We start from the raw sequence: 15,921 nt of genomic DNA, 5'->3' as shown, positions 1-15,921 counted from the left end.
GATAGGTGAAGATTGCCAAAAGATGTCATAGACAAAAGGACAAAGAGGTGTTGACAGTGGTGATATTAGCTAAGAAATGTTGTCTAACAGATGTGTACCACTACCCAATTCAGGAACAGGAAAACAGGGATATGGATTCTTAAACATCAGGAGTAGGCAGTAAGATAGGATCACAATGACAAGGATTTGGACAAACTACTTACAAACAGTTGTAATCAAGAATGCAAATCAACCACACTTAAAGCACTTTTTAAACAGGGATGTAACCTCATTGACCTTCAACATGCAGGATACACTGCAAATCAAACATTTGCCTCAAGCAACAAAATAATTGTCTGAATTGGATATTGATTGTTCCCTGTTAGGTTTCTTTCTTTATCTTGGCATCAATAGAAATTTTCAAACTAATGGTAATGATTATCACCTTGTTATCCTTAAGAAATGTTATATGTTTGGCTAGCTAATAGTTTGTGTTCAATCAGTATGCTACTCCAGAGAATATAGATTATTTACACAACTCACACTTATCAGTGTAGAGAAATCCTACTCATGGCTGTTTGTAGATTTTCAAAGAAGACAAAATCTAAACATTGCTGGACAAACTGTTGCCTGCCTACGGTCTACTTGCAGTAGCATCTGCAATGATAACTAAAGTTCCCTTTCAAATTATCTTAGATGTTTGGATTGACAGAAGTAGCCAAAAGCAAAACTGAAGACATCTGAAACTGCCATGACCCCACAATGGCCAGCCCTTTCAGAGATGGCAGCTTGATATATGGCCAACAAGTTACCTGGACCGTGCTTGCATCCTCTACTGTACAGGACTACAAGGGCCAATCACATCTTCAAGAACTCTGGATTTTATCAACAAGCTCTTGGTCCCAACAACTTTATTTGTTGCACCAAATGGCATGTAAAGTCAGACCTTCACATTACCACTAAACTTACAATCAATGACAGAATGAAGCAGTTCTCTGACAGAAACAAAAATGCCTGGAAAAACTCAGCAGGTCTGACAGCATCTGCGGAGAGGAATACAGTTAACGTTTCGAGTCCTCATGACTCTTCAACAGAACTAAGGAAAAATAGAAAAGAGGTGAAATAAAAGCTGGTTTAAGGGGTAGGGGGGTGGTGGGGGGACAGGTAGAGCTGGATAGAGGGCCAGTGATAGGTGGAGATTGCCAAGGGCCAGTGATAGGTGGAGATTGCCAAAATATGTCATAGACAAAAGGACAAAGAGGTGTTGACAGTGGTGATATTAGCTAAGAAAATGTTCTTTAACAGATGTGTAACTCTACCATAACCACTTGGCTATTTAGGCCAAGCTTAACAGATGTGTAACTCTTTTGAGTACAAACCCGTTTCCATCTGTTTCAGATGAAGTTACATTGTTTCATAGTTTACCAGTGTGAGATTTGAACTCTTGATACTCTTTCGAGTACAAACCTGTTTCCATCTGTTTCAGATGAAGTCACATTGTTCCATAGTTTGCCATTGTGAGATTTGAACTCTTGATCTTGGGGTTACAAACCCAGTACCATAACCACTTGGCTATTTAGGCCAAGCATAAATTCATCATGTAACACTAATGTAACTCTTTCGAGTACAAACCTGTTTCCATCTGTTTCAGATGAAGTTACATTGTTTCATAGTTTGCCATTGTGAGATTTGAACTCTTGATAATCTTTTAAATGAAAACCAAATCAACAAAATTGGGATAAATCAGGCAGAGCCCCTAATTCAGGTCAGCTGTAAAACCAAGAACAAAGTTTAAAGAAAACTTACAAACTTTAAATCAAAATGTGATTAAAGGGGTCAACAAAACACCCCAGTCCCCGCGGTGCCCACCGAGCACGGAAGGCCTCGAGAGTGCCAGCAGACACCGCGTGCTCCTTCTCCAGGGACATCCGGCAGCGAACGTAGCCACGGAAGAGGGACAAACAATCGGGCGGGACTCCCCCGTCGATCGCCCGCTGCCTGGACCTGTTAATAGCCAACTTGGCCAGGCCCAGGAGCAGGTTCACGAGGAGGTCCTCCTCCTTCCCGACCCCCTTCCGCACTGGGTGCCCATAGATCAGGAGCGTGGGGCTGAAGTGCAAACAAAACATCAATAAAAGGTTTTACAAATAACTAAAAAGGGAGTGCAGTCTACAACACCCTATGTATACATGGTCCACGGACTCCACAAGACCGCAAAAAGGGCACGTGTCCTGAGAGTCCGTGAACCTATGCATCCTCTTATTATAAGGGACTGCTGCATGCAACACCCTCCAACCCATGTCCCCGATAGAAAGGGGGAGGACACCTCCGTAGAGGGCCTCCCATCGGGGGCCTCCGCCGCCGGACGGCAACAAGGCACGCCAGGGCGTGTCCGGTCGACGGACAAGGGCGAGAAAATGGAAGGTGTGCAGCAGCAGTCCGTACAAAAAGCCCCTCTTTGCCGTGCCAAAAGGCACAGAGGGCATGTCTCCGAGGCGGCTCATATTGCGGGGCACCAGCACCCGAGGGAGGGTTCGGGGCTTGGGGCCAATGTGGAATTCTGTCCGAACAGGGGAACGCTCAGACGGAAGACCACCGCGCACCTGGGCCACCTCAAGACCCAAAATAACATCGGGTCCGAGCACGACCGTTCTCAGGTCTTGGATGGCATCGGCTGCGACCTGGACACTCACAGATGCACGTCGCGCCAACTCCTGCGGGAGCATCCAGCTCAGTCCTCCGCCACCCAGCACGTCCCCGATCCTGGTCACCCCTGCAAGAAGGGGTAACTCTTTCGAGTACAAACCCGTTTCCATCTGTTTCAGATGAAGTTACATAGTTTGCCATTGTGAGATTTGAACTCTTGATTTTGGGGTTACAAACCCAGTACCATAACCACTTGGCTATTTAGGCCAAGCTTAACAGATGTGTACCACTACCCAATTCAGGAACAGGAAAACAAGGATATGGATTCTTAAACATCAGGAGTAGGCAGTAGGATAGGATCACAATGACCAGGATTTGGACAAACTACTTGCAAACAGTTGTAATCAAGAATGCAAATCAACCACACTTAAAGCACTTTTTAAATAGAAATGTAACCTCATTGACCTTCAACATGCAGGATATACTGCAAATCAAACATTTGCCTCAAGCAATAAAATAATTGTCTGAATTGGATATTGATTGTTCCCTGTTAGGTTTCTTTCTTTATCTTGGCATCAATAGAAGTTTTCAAACTAATGGTAATGATTATCACCTTGTTATCCTTAAGAAGTGTTATATGTTTGGCTAGCTAATAGTTTGTGTTCAATTTATCTCTTGAAAAACAGTGATAAGCAATCAGGTGACAAACATTAACTAATCCAAATTTGTAACACACAGTCCCCCAAGGGCAAGCAAGGCAACAACCACTAACATTAGTTCAAAAAAGATCCTGTACAACAGAACACTTGATTTGGTTATAATTCCCAAGAGAACAAGATAACTCATTACTCAACTTCATACAATGCATATACAATAGAACCAGGCTTGGCCTAAATAGCCAAGTGGTTATGGTACTGGGTTTGTAACCCTAAGATCAAGAGTTCAAATCTCACAATGGTAAACTATGAAACAATGTAACTTCATCTGAAACAGATGGAAATGGGTTTGTACTCAAAAGAGTTACTGCAGAGCTTGGCCTAAATAGCTAAGTGGTTATGGCACTGGGTTTGTAACCCCAAGATCAAGAGTTCAAATCTCACAATGGCAAACTATGAAACAATGTGACTTCATCTGAAACAGATGGAAACAGGTTTGTACTCGAAAGAGTATCAAGAGTTCAAATCTCACAATGGCAAACTATGAAACAATGTAACTTCATCTGAAACAGATGGAAATGGGTTTGTACTCGAAAGAGTTACAATAGAACCAGAAGTCAAAAGTTGTCAGATCAATATCAAAGTGCTCAGGAATGCTAAGTAAGGGTTGAATTTTGAAACCAAGTCAAGGAAGGTGTCCAACAGTATATGTTAAACTGTGCCAGGGAAAATTTAACATAGGATTAAAATAGAAAAGCAGATTTGAATGCATAATACTCAACCCAAGAAGCTCAAAATCATTTTTCTTGCCTTGACATAGATCACCCTCTGTTTTTCACCTGAAGTGTACCTTCCCTTAGTGAGTGAGAGACAGACCATCATTCATTTATATATTCATTCATGGGATGGGTGTGTCGCTGGCTAAGCCAGGATTTATTGTCCATCCTTAATTGCCCTTGAGAAGGTGGTGCTGAGCTGTCTTCTTGAACCGCTGCAGTTCCTGTGGTGCAGGTACACCCACAATGCTGTTAGGAGAGGAGTTCCAAGGTTTTTGACCCAGCATCAGCAAAGGAAGGGCAATATATTTCCAAATCAGGATGTTGAGAGGCTTAGAGGGGAACTCCAAGATGGTGGTCTTTGTCCTTCTAGATAGCAGTGGGTTTGGAAGGCAGTGTCTAAGGAGTCTTGGTGAGTTTCTTCAGTGCATCTTGTAGATGGTACACACTGCTCCTACTGTGAATCGGTGATGGAGGTGTAAATGTTTGTGGATAGGGTGCCAATCAAGCAGGCTGCTTTCTCCTGGATGGTGTCAAGCTTCTTGTGTTTTGTTGGAGGCTTTGGAGAGTCAGGAGGTGAGTTATTTGCCACAGGATTCCTAGCCTCTGACCTGCTCTTGTAGTCACAATGCTTATGTGGCTAGTCCAGTTCAGTTTCTGGTCAATGGTAACGCCCAGGATGTTGATAGTGGGGGAGGTTCAGCAATGGTAATGTCATCGAATGTCAAGGGGTGACGGTTAGATTCTCTCTTGTTGGAGATGGTCATTGCCTGGCACTTGTGTTGTGTTGTTACTTGCCACTTGTCAGCCCAAGCCTGGATATTGTCCAGGTCTTGCTGCATTTGGACATGGACAGCTTCAGTATCTGAGTCGTGAATGGTGCTCAATATTTATCGTTGATAATTTATCGTTGATAATTACACATCCACACTTCTGACCTTATGATGCAAGGAAGGTTATTGATGAAGCAGTTGAAGTTGGTTGGGCCGAGGCCACTATCCTGTGGAACTCCTGCAGTGATGTCCTGGAATGGAGATGATTGACCTCCAACAACCACAACCATCTTCCTTTGTGCAGGTATGACTCCAACAGTGGAGAGTTTTCCCCCGATTCCCATTGACTCCAGTTTCGCTAGGGCCTCTTGATGCCACAGTCAGTCAAATGCTGCCTTGATGTCAACGGTAGTCACCCTCACTTCACCTCTGGTGTTCAAATCTTTTGTCCATGTTTGAACCAGGGCTGTAATGAGCTCAGAAGCTGAGTTACCCTGGCAGAATACAAACTGGGTGTGTGAGCAAGTGCCGCTTAATGGCATTGTTGATGACCCCTTCCATCACTTTATTGATGATCAAGGGTAGACTGATCAGGCAGTAATTGGCCAGGTTGGGTTTGTTCTGCTTTTTGTGGACAGGACATACCTGGGATATTTTCCACATTGCTGAGTAGATGCCAGTGTTGTAGCTGTACTGGAACAGCTTGGCTAGGGACACGCTAAGTTCTGGAACACAAGTCTTCAGTGCTATTGCCAGAATATTGTCAAGGTCTATAGCCTTTGCAGTATCCAATACCTTCAGCCATTTCCTGATATCACATGGAGTGAATTGAATTGACACTGGGGACCTCCAGAAGAGGCCGAGATAGACCATCCACTCAGCACCTCTGGCTGAAGGCTGTTGCAATGCTTCAGCCTTATCTTTTGCACTGATATGCTGGCCTCCCCCATCATTGAGGATGGGGATATTTGTGGAGCCTCCTCCTCCAGTGTGGTTTAAATTATCCAGCACCATTCACGGCTGGTTGTGGTAGGACTGCAGAGTTTAGATCTGACCCATTAGTTATAGAATCGCTTAGCTCTGTCTATCACTTGCTGCTTGGCATGCAATAATCCTGTGTTGTAACTTTACCAGGTTGACATCTCATTTTTAGGAATGCTTGGTGCTGCTCCTGGCATGCCTTCCTGCACTCTTCATTGAACCAGTTTGATCCCCTGGCTTGGTGGTAATGGTAGAGTGGGGGATTTGTTGGGTCATGAGGTTACAGATTATGACTGAGTACAACTCTGCTGTTGCTGATGGCCCACAGCGCCTCATGGAAGCCCAATCTCGAGTTGCTAGATCAGTTCAAAATCTATCCCATTTAGCACATTGGTACTGCCACAAAACATGATGGGGGGTATTCCTCACTGTGAAGATGGGACTTCATCTCCACAAGGCTGTGCAGTGGTCACTCCTATCGATACTGTCATGGACAGATGCATCTGTGGCAGGCAGGTTGGTGAGGATGAGGTCCAGTATGTTTTTCCCTCTTGCTGGTTCCCTCACCACCTGCTGTAGACTCAGTCAAGCAGCTATATCCTTTAGGACTCAGCCAGCTTGCCCAGTCAGTGGTGGTGCTACCAAGCCACTCTTGCTAATGGATATTGAAATCTCCCACCCAGAGTACATTCTGCACCCTTGCCACTCTCAGTGCTTCCTCCAAGTGGTGTTCAACATGGAGGAGCACTGATTCATGAGCTTGGGGGTGGATAAATGGTCATCAGAAGGAGGTATCCTTGCCCATGTTTAACCTGATGCCATGAGACTTCTTGGGGTCTGGAGTCAATGTCGAGGAGTCCCAGGGCAACACCCTGCTGACTATATACCAATGTGCGGCCACCTCTGCCGGGTCTGTCCAGCCAGTGGGACAGAACATACCCAGGGCTGGTGAAGGTGGTGTCTGGGCCATTTGTCAGGTATGTTTCCGTGAGCATGTCTATGTCGAGCTGTTGCTTGACTGGTCTGTGAGACAGCTCTCCCAATTTTGGCACAAGCCCCCAGATGTTAGTAAGGAGGACTTTGCAGGGTTGACAGGGCTGAGTTTGTCATTGTCATTTCCTGTGCCTAGGTGGATGCTGGGTGATACATCTGGTTCCATTCCTTTAAGACTTTTTAGTAGATTGATACATCCGAGTGGCTTGCTAGGTCATTTCAGAGGGTTGTGGATCTTGAGTCCAGTTAAGGATGGCCAATTTCCTTCCCGAAAGGACATTAGTGAACTAGATAGGTTTTTACAACAATCAATAATGATTTCATGGTCATCATTAGAATTTTACTTCCAGATTTTTATTGAATTGAAATTTCACCACCTGCAGTGGTGGGATTCAAACCCAGGAACGCAGAGTATTACTCTGGGTCTCTGGGTTACTAGTCCAGTGACAAAATGACTACACCATCGCCTCCCAGACAGTCATTTGCTACACCCAAAAGATTTATTTTGGTCTTCCCCTCTCTCAATTTTATTCTCTTGATTCTCCTGCCTTGACAATAACTCAATTCCATGAAAACAAATCCTCAAGTAACCTGTTCAAACCAAAAACACTATTACCTGGAAAAACTCAGGTCTGGCAGCATCGGCAGAGAAGAAAAGAGTTGACGTTTCGAGTCCTCATGACCCTTCAACAGAACTGACCTGTTCGTTCATTCATTCTGCTTGAATCAGGACAGTGACTAATAGCAGGCTATTCACTATGAAGCCTTTTATTGCCCTGCCAGGTAGACATGCAGTCCACACAAGTGCGATATCAAGATGGCTGACTAATGATCAGGAAAACCAAATTCTGTGCAATTGCTTCTCTCATTCTTAGCCTGGATAAGCAAAGGACAACTGCAACATCACCACTACCATCCTGACCAAGATCAGCAAAGAACAAAATCCAGAAACTTTATTTTTTAGGGCTGATGATCACTGTGGTTAAGACATAGTCCAAGATACTGAATAGAGCAACCAAAATTAAAGAAAATAGACAAGCATCCTGATCTGCTTACCAAGTCAGACACATGTATATATGATTGCTACTCATGTGGAGTTACAAAAGCCAATGCTTCTACAGTTTGACTTGACATGTCTCACATGAAAAGGCATCTGTCTTTGGGGAGGGAGGAAAAGGAAATATTAAATCTAGACTCCTCTCTCACAAAGTGAAGATCAAGAGAATCAATTGTCCCTGAATGAGATCATGACAACTGAACAGGAAAATTAAATTCGCTACAAGCAAAGTGAATATAAATAAGAGTGGAATACATTGAGAGATTTTCTGCCAATAAACCCTTAATATTTTTATCTCCAGCAGTTAACTGAAGCAAGAAGGCTGGCAGCAACAAACTCACAAAAACCTCAAACAAACACTGGAAACATTCAGGTCAAGCAAAATCCGTTAAAAATTAAAGGCGGACAGGATTTAAAAAAGAACAGAACATGATAAAGTGGAAAGGGTGGTGGAGCAAGTGGGCAAGTGATAATGAACATAAGGACCATGAACGCAAAAAAAGAAATAGAATGATTTGTAAAGTGCTTACACAGAGAATGTGCAAAAGCATACAATAGATATGCACAAGATATAGAGAGTGTGAGAATAGCTAAACGGGATAGGTAGGCATAATGGTAAGTATGGAAAAAAATATATCAAAGAAGAGCTGGATCCAGGACCAAACAGACACCAAGGCAACAGACCACCCCATCAACATTGTTAATCTCCCATTCTTCACCAAAGCATTTTAAGCAACTATTTATTTCACCTTTTACAGTCATATGCATTTCCCCACTACTTTCTCCTTTTTCCCTTTCAATTGTTCTTGTTTTATCTGTATTATGTTCAATACACAAAGTGTGGATTTGTGGTCTTGGCAGCTGTTTCCTAACCTGCTGAGTGCTTTGAAAGCTGTTTTAGATTTCAGACAACTGTAATATTTTGCTTTTTGTTCTCAAGATCTCCATCCAGGTCAATCTGAAAGCAACCTTCAAAAAAAAAAGTACAGCATTCTTTCCCATTTAAGAAATGGTGTGCAGTAATCTAATTGGGAAGAAGAGAAAAACACTCACTCAATAACACAAGCAAATTTCCTCTTATGTGAAGTACATTAGTCTGACAAAGAGCTCATCGTCTTAAAACCAGACACACAAACTTGAGCTGTAATCACCAAAACAGTAGTCCCATCATAGCCCAGTAGAAAATAAACACCATACCTTCCATTACAAAGTAACCAGCGAGCAAATGAATAGTGAGGTGTGATCTTCTGTATGATGCTGGCCATTACCATTGTAACCACTAACTGCACGCCTATAACACCCTGGAAGGGAAAGAAGTCAGGGTGAACCTTATGTCAAAGTTTACATTGTTCAGATAATACTTATTCTTAAATTAATTGTATTTCAGCAACCAAAGGATTTCTGAAGTATCCATGCAATAAGTAAGCTCACAATATTAAACTGCTGATCACCTTAAGATGAAATAGCTTACTTATTTCCTGCATCATTACAATGATATTGTACATTAAAGACATAATAGCTTTTAGTCCAATGTCTAAGCTCAGTGCATTAAGACTGGACACATTACAGCACTAATCCATTGCAAAATGTTCCGCTTGCAACAATAAAGAACAAAACGGCCTTAGGTGTCGTGGGGGCTCAGTTGGTAGCACTCCTGCCTGAGTCAGAAGGTTGTGGGTTCAAATCCCATTCCAGGACTGAGCACATAATCTAGGCTGACATTTCAATGCTGCATTGAGAGAGATGCTGTCTTTCAGATGATATGTCAAACGAACGCGCCATCTACTCTCCCAAATGGACATAAAAGATCCCTTGACATTATTTCAAAGATTCTCCAGTTACACCTGGTGTTCCTGGCCAATATTTATCCCTTAACCATCCTCACAAAAAAAAGATTAACGAACCATCATCAAACTGCTGTTTGCGGGAGCTTGCTGTGAACAAATAGACTGCCACATATTCCAACATTGGAACAATAACTACACTTCAGAAGTACTTTATTTGCTGTGAAGCACTGAGATGTCCTGAAAGACGCTCAATGAATGTAATTCTCTCTTTTTCATCGGATCAGGTTGTAGTCCTGTTATTATGTGTTGATATGAACGTTGTACTATAATAACATATTAGTCAAATTAACAACTAATAATTGACTTATTTTCACAGCATTGTGCACCCAGGGTCAAAAAACCACATAGAAAAAGAAAAGCAAAATGCTGAGGTTGCTGTAAATCTGGAACAAAATCAGAAAATATTAGAAATAATCAGCAAGTCTGGTAGCATCTGTGGAGAGAGAAACAGTGCTAACATTTCAGGTCTGTGACCTTTCATCAAAAACAGGAACAGTTAAAAAATGTAATAGGTTTTGAGCAAGTGAAAGGGAAAAGGGTGGGACGGATGAAATGGGAAGGTCAGCGAGAGGGGGAGGTGGTGGTGGTATAGTGGTAATATCACTGGACTAGCATTCCAGAGACCCAGGTAAATGCTCTGGGGACTCAAGGTTCGAATCCTGGCAGATGGTGAAATTTGATTTCAATAAGAATCTGAAATTAAAAATCTGATGATGACCATGAAACCATTGCTGATTGTTGTAAAAGCCCATCTGGTTCACTAATGTCCTTTAGGGAAGGAAATCTGCCGTCCTTAACTGGGCTGGACTACATGTTACTTTAGACCCACAGCAATGTAATTTACTCTTAAAAATGCCCTCTGAGCGAGAACAAATAGGGATGAGCAATAAATGCTGGCCAGTGATATCCACATCCCATGAACAAAAGAAAAAGAGAGTGGAGGTCAGGAAACCTTCTGTCATTTAATCTCTCATTGTGTGAGGCATGGTAATTGTACAAGTAAAGAAAACAAAGATGTGCCTAGAGGAGATGTGGATGGCAAGATCCTGAACTGCACATTTTTTGTTTCTTTACTTGTCTCATTACCGTGCCCTTTGGCCTTGCACTATGAAACCTTTTGTCATTTAATCTCTCCTGCCCTCCATCATATCTTCTTCCCAACCACTCACAGCCCTTTCACTTGCTCAAAACTTATTACAATTCTACTTTTTCCCCAATTCTGATAAAAGGTTACTGACCTGAAACATTAACTTTCTCTTCCACAGACACTGCCAGACATGCTGAGTATTTCTAGCATTTTCTATTTTTATTTCAAATAACCATGTGTGTTGCAGTTAAGAATGTCAGTTTCTGGATCAAGCACTTAATTATAATTCTTAAATTTGTGTGACAGTCTTGCATTTTCCATCCAACAACACATCGCAACTAGCAGTAGGAGTAGGCCATTTAGCACTTCAAGCCTGCTCCACCATTCAATATGATCATGGCTGATCCTCTATGTCCTGTGAATGTGTAAACTAAAAAAACTAAAACATTTGAGAAATTGGATTATTCTTCATAAGAATGACATAGATTACTATGTAATCTGACAGAAGTATTTAAAATTACGAAAGGATGGGTCAAGTTGCATACAAACAGACTGTTTCCAATAGTTGAGAGCTCATAGGTACAAGATCGAATGTACGAGATCTCAAGCAGGATAAAGTTCTTTTTACGCACAGCTGTGAGGTTTTGGCTTTCACTTCCAAGGTTAGTGGCTGAGGTAGAAGCAACATCAACATTCAGGATTAGATTGGATGGTGAATGAAGGAAAAAGGATTAGAACCATTTGCTAATATGAGAAGTAAATACTGACTCAAACTTGGTTTGGATGGCTTGTTTTCATGTTGTAACTCTCCTTTTTCTCTTCCTCAAATACAACTCAAAGAATATTGCATATATGTACAACTTTTCACATGTTGTAGACTTGTAATCAGGATCACACTCAAATCGTCAGCTTCTGAGGAGCTGTTTCAGCCTTCTGACAGATATGGTAGTTAAATCCAATTTTATTGTTACCTTGTATGACTGACGTTTTGTTGACAGAAGGATGAACTTCAGGCTTGCAAGCCATACATCTGGCAACATGGTTCTTTTAAGATGCATTTACTTTCCTTCTCCTTCCAGAATCAGGGTCAAATTCCTCCATACTCTTGAAAATATCGTAAAGTGAATCTGTTCCAAGTCCGTGCTTTCTCAGCACTACTAGCTGGAAGCTACACTTTCATCTTAGCCATAGCCCTCTCTTCTCACTCCCAGGAACTAGCTTTCCCCTGCCGCATTTGTTCTGATGTCACCTTCTATACCAGTGCTTCCAAAACTTTTGTTTTTATTCCAAAATGTCTTCCTTTTTCCTCAAGGTTAATGAGGCCCTTGACCATGTTCACCCCACTTCCCACACTTCTTTACTCATCCCTTCCCCCCCTACAATAGCATTCCCCTTTTTATCAACTTCCAGTCCACCAGCCTCCACATTTAACAGATCATCTTCAACCATTTCTGTCACTTCCAGCATGATCCCACTGCCAAATATCTTTCCCTCTCCTTTTAGCATTTTGAAAGGGCTGGTCCCTCTGGTCTTCTCTTCGAATATGGACCACCCCCCTGCCCCCTTCCGCCCCAAACAAACACCTACTCCCTTTCCAAAATAATTTTCCCATACAAGCAAAGGAGATGCAACACTTGCTGTTTCACCTCTTTCCTTCCTACCATCCATGGCTCCAAACACTGCTTCCAGTTGAAACAGCATATTACTTGTTTTTCTTTTAATTTAGTGCGCTGCATTTACTGTACACAACATGGTCACATGCACATTGGGAAGCCTAACTGCAGACTGGGTGATTGCTTTGCTTGAACAATTCAGTTTAATCCACAAGACTGACCCTGAGCTTCCAGTCACTTGCCATTTTATCTTTTTCCCCAGTTCTACTCTGACCTCAGCCCTCTACATTGATCCAACAGAGCTCAGAATCTCAAGAAACAGGGCATCATCTTTCATTTAGCCACTTTAGAGTCCCTCGGACTCAATATTTGGTTCAACAATTTAAAACCATCAGCACTGCTCCCCCTTTTTAATTATTCAAAACATGTTGGATATGATTCTGCTGTGGCCATTCACAACTAGGCCCATCTTTTGTTTCTTGACGACCTCTTTTTGCCTCACGCCCTCATCCCTTTTACCATTTAATCACTCCTGTGTTCCACAGGCATTCATTTTTGTTCTTTCCTCTCCTTCCCCAACCATTGCATTTCCTTAAAAATTATTAAAGCTCTTAACAATTTCCAGGCCAAATGAAAGGTCATTGACCTTGCCACCATATTAAGTATTTCCACCATTTTCTGTTTTTGCTTCAAAAGTACTTAATCGGCTGCAAAATATTTAGCGATATCCTGAGGCCATGAAAAGCACTACATATGTATGGAAATTATTTTTAAGAAGCAATTTTTCAGATGGGAAGCAGGTGCAGGAAATCAGGCTTCACTCGATTTCAAATTGGAACCAGGCTCTAAGTTTAGACTAGAGCTTTTCATCACTGTGAAATCATTCAACACAACAATACAGAAGCAGCATCAATGCACCCCCAATGACACTCAGTGGACTGAAAGGTAAGCCACCACATCAACAATCAACTTTAATATGGATTCTATCCCACCTATTTATTTCCCGATGAAAAGTTTTGCATCAATAAAGCACTGATCCGCAAAAGTAACCAAGCGAAGTACTGAAAATGCTTGTCCCTTTTTATATCTTTGCTATTTCACCCTACTCTATGGCCATCCACATCGCCCAGAAACAGATTGTCGATTCGCTTGTCAACAGGTTTACAAGTGGGGTGATAGGAGTGAGAAAATGCATTTAAAAATCGAGCATTATTTCTACAGAAATGAATAACGGATTCCCTGAGGATGAGGTAAAAGGAGCCTGCCCCACACTATCCTGGGGTTAAATATGAGTCCCCCTGGTGTATCCCAGCCTGAAACAGGCTGAAATTGATGAACAGCTCCGGCTATTGGACCCTCAGACCGGCTGAGTGAGGAGATACAGCCTCACTGACCACAGCCACGATCGCACTTACCATGTCGGACACCTCAGCTGCAGGAAGGTCAATGAACAGGCCGTCAAGACGCGCCTCCCCCACGCTATGCTCATATATAAGCCGCGTCCCACAGTCTAAACCGGTTTGAAGTCGCCAACAGCCGCCATGGCTCAACCTCCACTTTCAGTAGAGGTCATGAAGGACCCAGGCTACAGCTGTCGCCGCTCCAGCCTCACAAAAACCATTTCACTGCGTGAGAAACAAAAGCCGCTAATTTACTCACACTGACTGGATGATATTTTTAAGTTCCGTATCACGAACTTTAGCGCTCTTAGCGCCTAAAAGAGCTGTGATCCGCGAACTTTACTTGATGAATACAAAGTGCCGACGTGGCTTTGCAGGGATATGATTGGCCGCCGTTTCCAAGTGCGCCAGGCGTGAGAAAGGCCCCTGAGCGCCGGCCGCCATCTTGGTGAAGGAACGACATGTACTGATTGTACCCTCAACTACCGCTGGTACTTTTAACCTTCTAAAAACGCTCAAGGTGCTTCATAGGCGTGTTATCGGACAAAATTTGACGTAGTGATACAAAAAGAGGCATTAGGATAAGTAATCAAGAGCTTATTCAAAAAGGTAGGCTTTAATAAGTGACACTTAAGGTCCCCAAAGTACAATGACGAAAGTAACATACTGCAAGGTTCGCTAAATTGGCCAAAAGCAAAATACTGCGGATGCTGGAAATCTGAAACAAAAACAGAAAGATGAGGTGCTGTTCCTCCTGTTTGTGTTGGGCTTCACTGGAACAATGCAGCATGCCAAGGAATGACATGTAGGTGCGAAAGCGTGATGCTGTGCTTTTCCTTAACCGAGGTTTCCCACCTTCTGTGATTGACAGGGCCTCAACCGTGTCCACCCCATCTCCTGCACCTCTGCCCTCACACCTTCCTCCCAGAACCATCTTAGGGTCCCCATTGTCCTCACTTTTCACCCCACCAGCCTCCCCATTCAAAGGATCATCCTCCACCATTTCCACCAACTCCAACATGATGACACCACCAAACACACCTTTCCTTCACCCCCCACCCTAGTGATATTCCATAGGGACCGTTCCCTCCGGGACACACTGGCCCACTCCTCCATCACCCCCAAAACCTCATCCCCCTCCCACAGGATCTTCCCGTGCAATTGCAGAAGGTGCAATAGCTGCCCCTTTACCTCCTCCCTCCTCACCTAGGGCCCAAACACTCCTTTCAGTTGAAGCAGTGCTTCACTTGCATCTCCTTCAATTTCGTCTACTGCACTTGCTGCTCCCAATGCAGCCTGTTCTACATTGGAGAGACCATTTGGAACACCTTTGGTCTGTCCACAAGCATGACCCAGACCTTCCTGTCACTTGCCATTTCAACAAACCATCCTGCTCTCATGCCCACATGTCTGCCCTTGGCCTGCTGCAATGTTCTAGCGAAAACTGGAGGAAGAGCACCTCATCTTCTGATTAGGCACTTTATAGCCTTCCGGACTTAACTTTGTGTTCAACAACTTCAGACCGTGAACTCCCTCCTCCATCCTCACCCCTTTTTTTTAACCCCTTTTTCCAATATTCATTTTTATTTTTTATCCACTAATTTTTAATTTTTATTTTTATTCATTTTTATTCATTGTTTTATCCCTACCTTTTGTCCTATTTTCGATCTTTTTTACTACCACTGTGCCCTCCCCCATCCCAACCCCACAAGGGCCTTCTGTCACTCGTTCATGTTGTTCTTTCCAGAGTGCTTACCCTTGTCCTTGCTATTATCTCATTCTGATTTGTTACCTTAATGCTACCATCAGCACTTCCTTTAGCCTGTACCACTACCATTAACACCCCCTTTGTCCTTTCGTTCATGACATCTCTGTGGATCTCTCCTTTGCCCCCACCTATTGCTGGCCTTCTATCCAGCTTCACCTGCTCCAAATTTCATCACATTTTTACTTCTCTTTAGTTCTGAAGAAGTCATTTGGACTTGAACCGTTAACTGTTTTTCTCTCCACAGATGCTGTTAGACTGCTGAGTTTTATCAGCATCTTCTGTTTCTGTTTCACTAAATTTGTCCCTGGAATGAAGGGCTTGTATTGTGATGAGAGACTAAGTGTT

General features: G+C 42.9%; 1 protein-coding gene across 10 annotated transcripts in view; it reads right to left on the bottom strand.

Annotated features, from left to right (window-relative positions):
* Nucleotides 1-13,991, bottom strand: part of tmem161b (transmembrane protein 161B) — a 116,226-nt gene extending 102,235 nt beyond the window's left edge. For 4 of the 10 annotated variants that reach the window (XM_041185896.1, XM_041185897.1, XM_041185900.1 and 1 more), the window contains exons 1-2: nucleotides 13,824-13,991; nucleotides 9,059-9,162 (exon numbers count right to left, since the gene is read on the bottom strand). In XM_041185896.1, the coding sequence (XP_041041830.1) occupies nucleotides 9,059-9,162; nucleotides 13,824-13,826 (107 nt within the window). In that variant the 5' untranslated portion in view covers nucleotides 13,827-13,991. Of the gene's footprint in view, nucleotides 1-9,058; nucleotides 9,163-13,823 lie in introns of those variants that run through there. The other 6 variants (XM_041185903.1, XM_041185901.1, XM_041185904.1 and 3 more) reach the window with 3 other exon arrangements.
* Nucleotides 13,992-15,921: the final 1,930 nt, after the last annotated feature.

The sequence above is a fragment of the Carcharodon carcharias genome, chromosome 4 (genome assembly GCF_017639515.1).
Source record: "Carcharodon carcharias isolate sCarCar2 chromosome 4, sCarCar2.pri, whole genome shotgun sequence".
Lineage (NCBI taxonomy): Eukaryota > Metazoa > Chordata > Chondrichthyes > Lamniformes > Lamnidae > Carcharodon > Carcharodon carcharias.
This window is presented reverse-complemented; position numbering and strand designations above follow the sequence as displayed.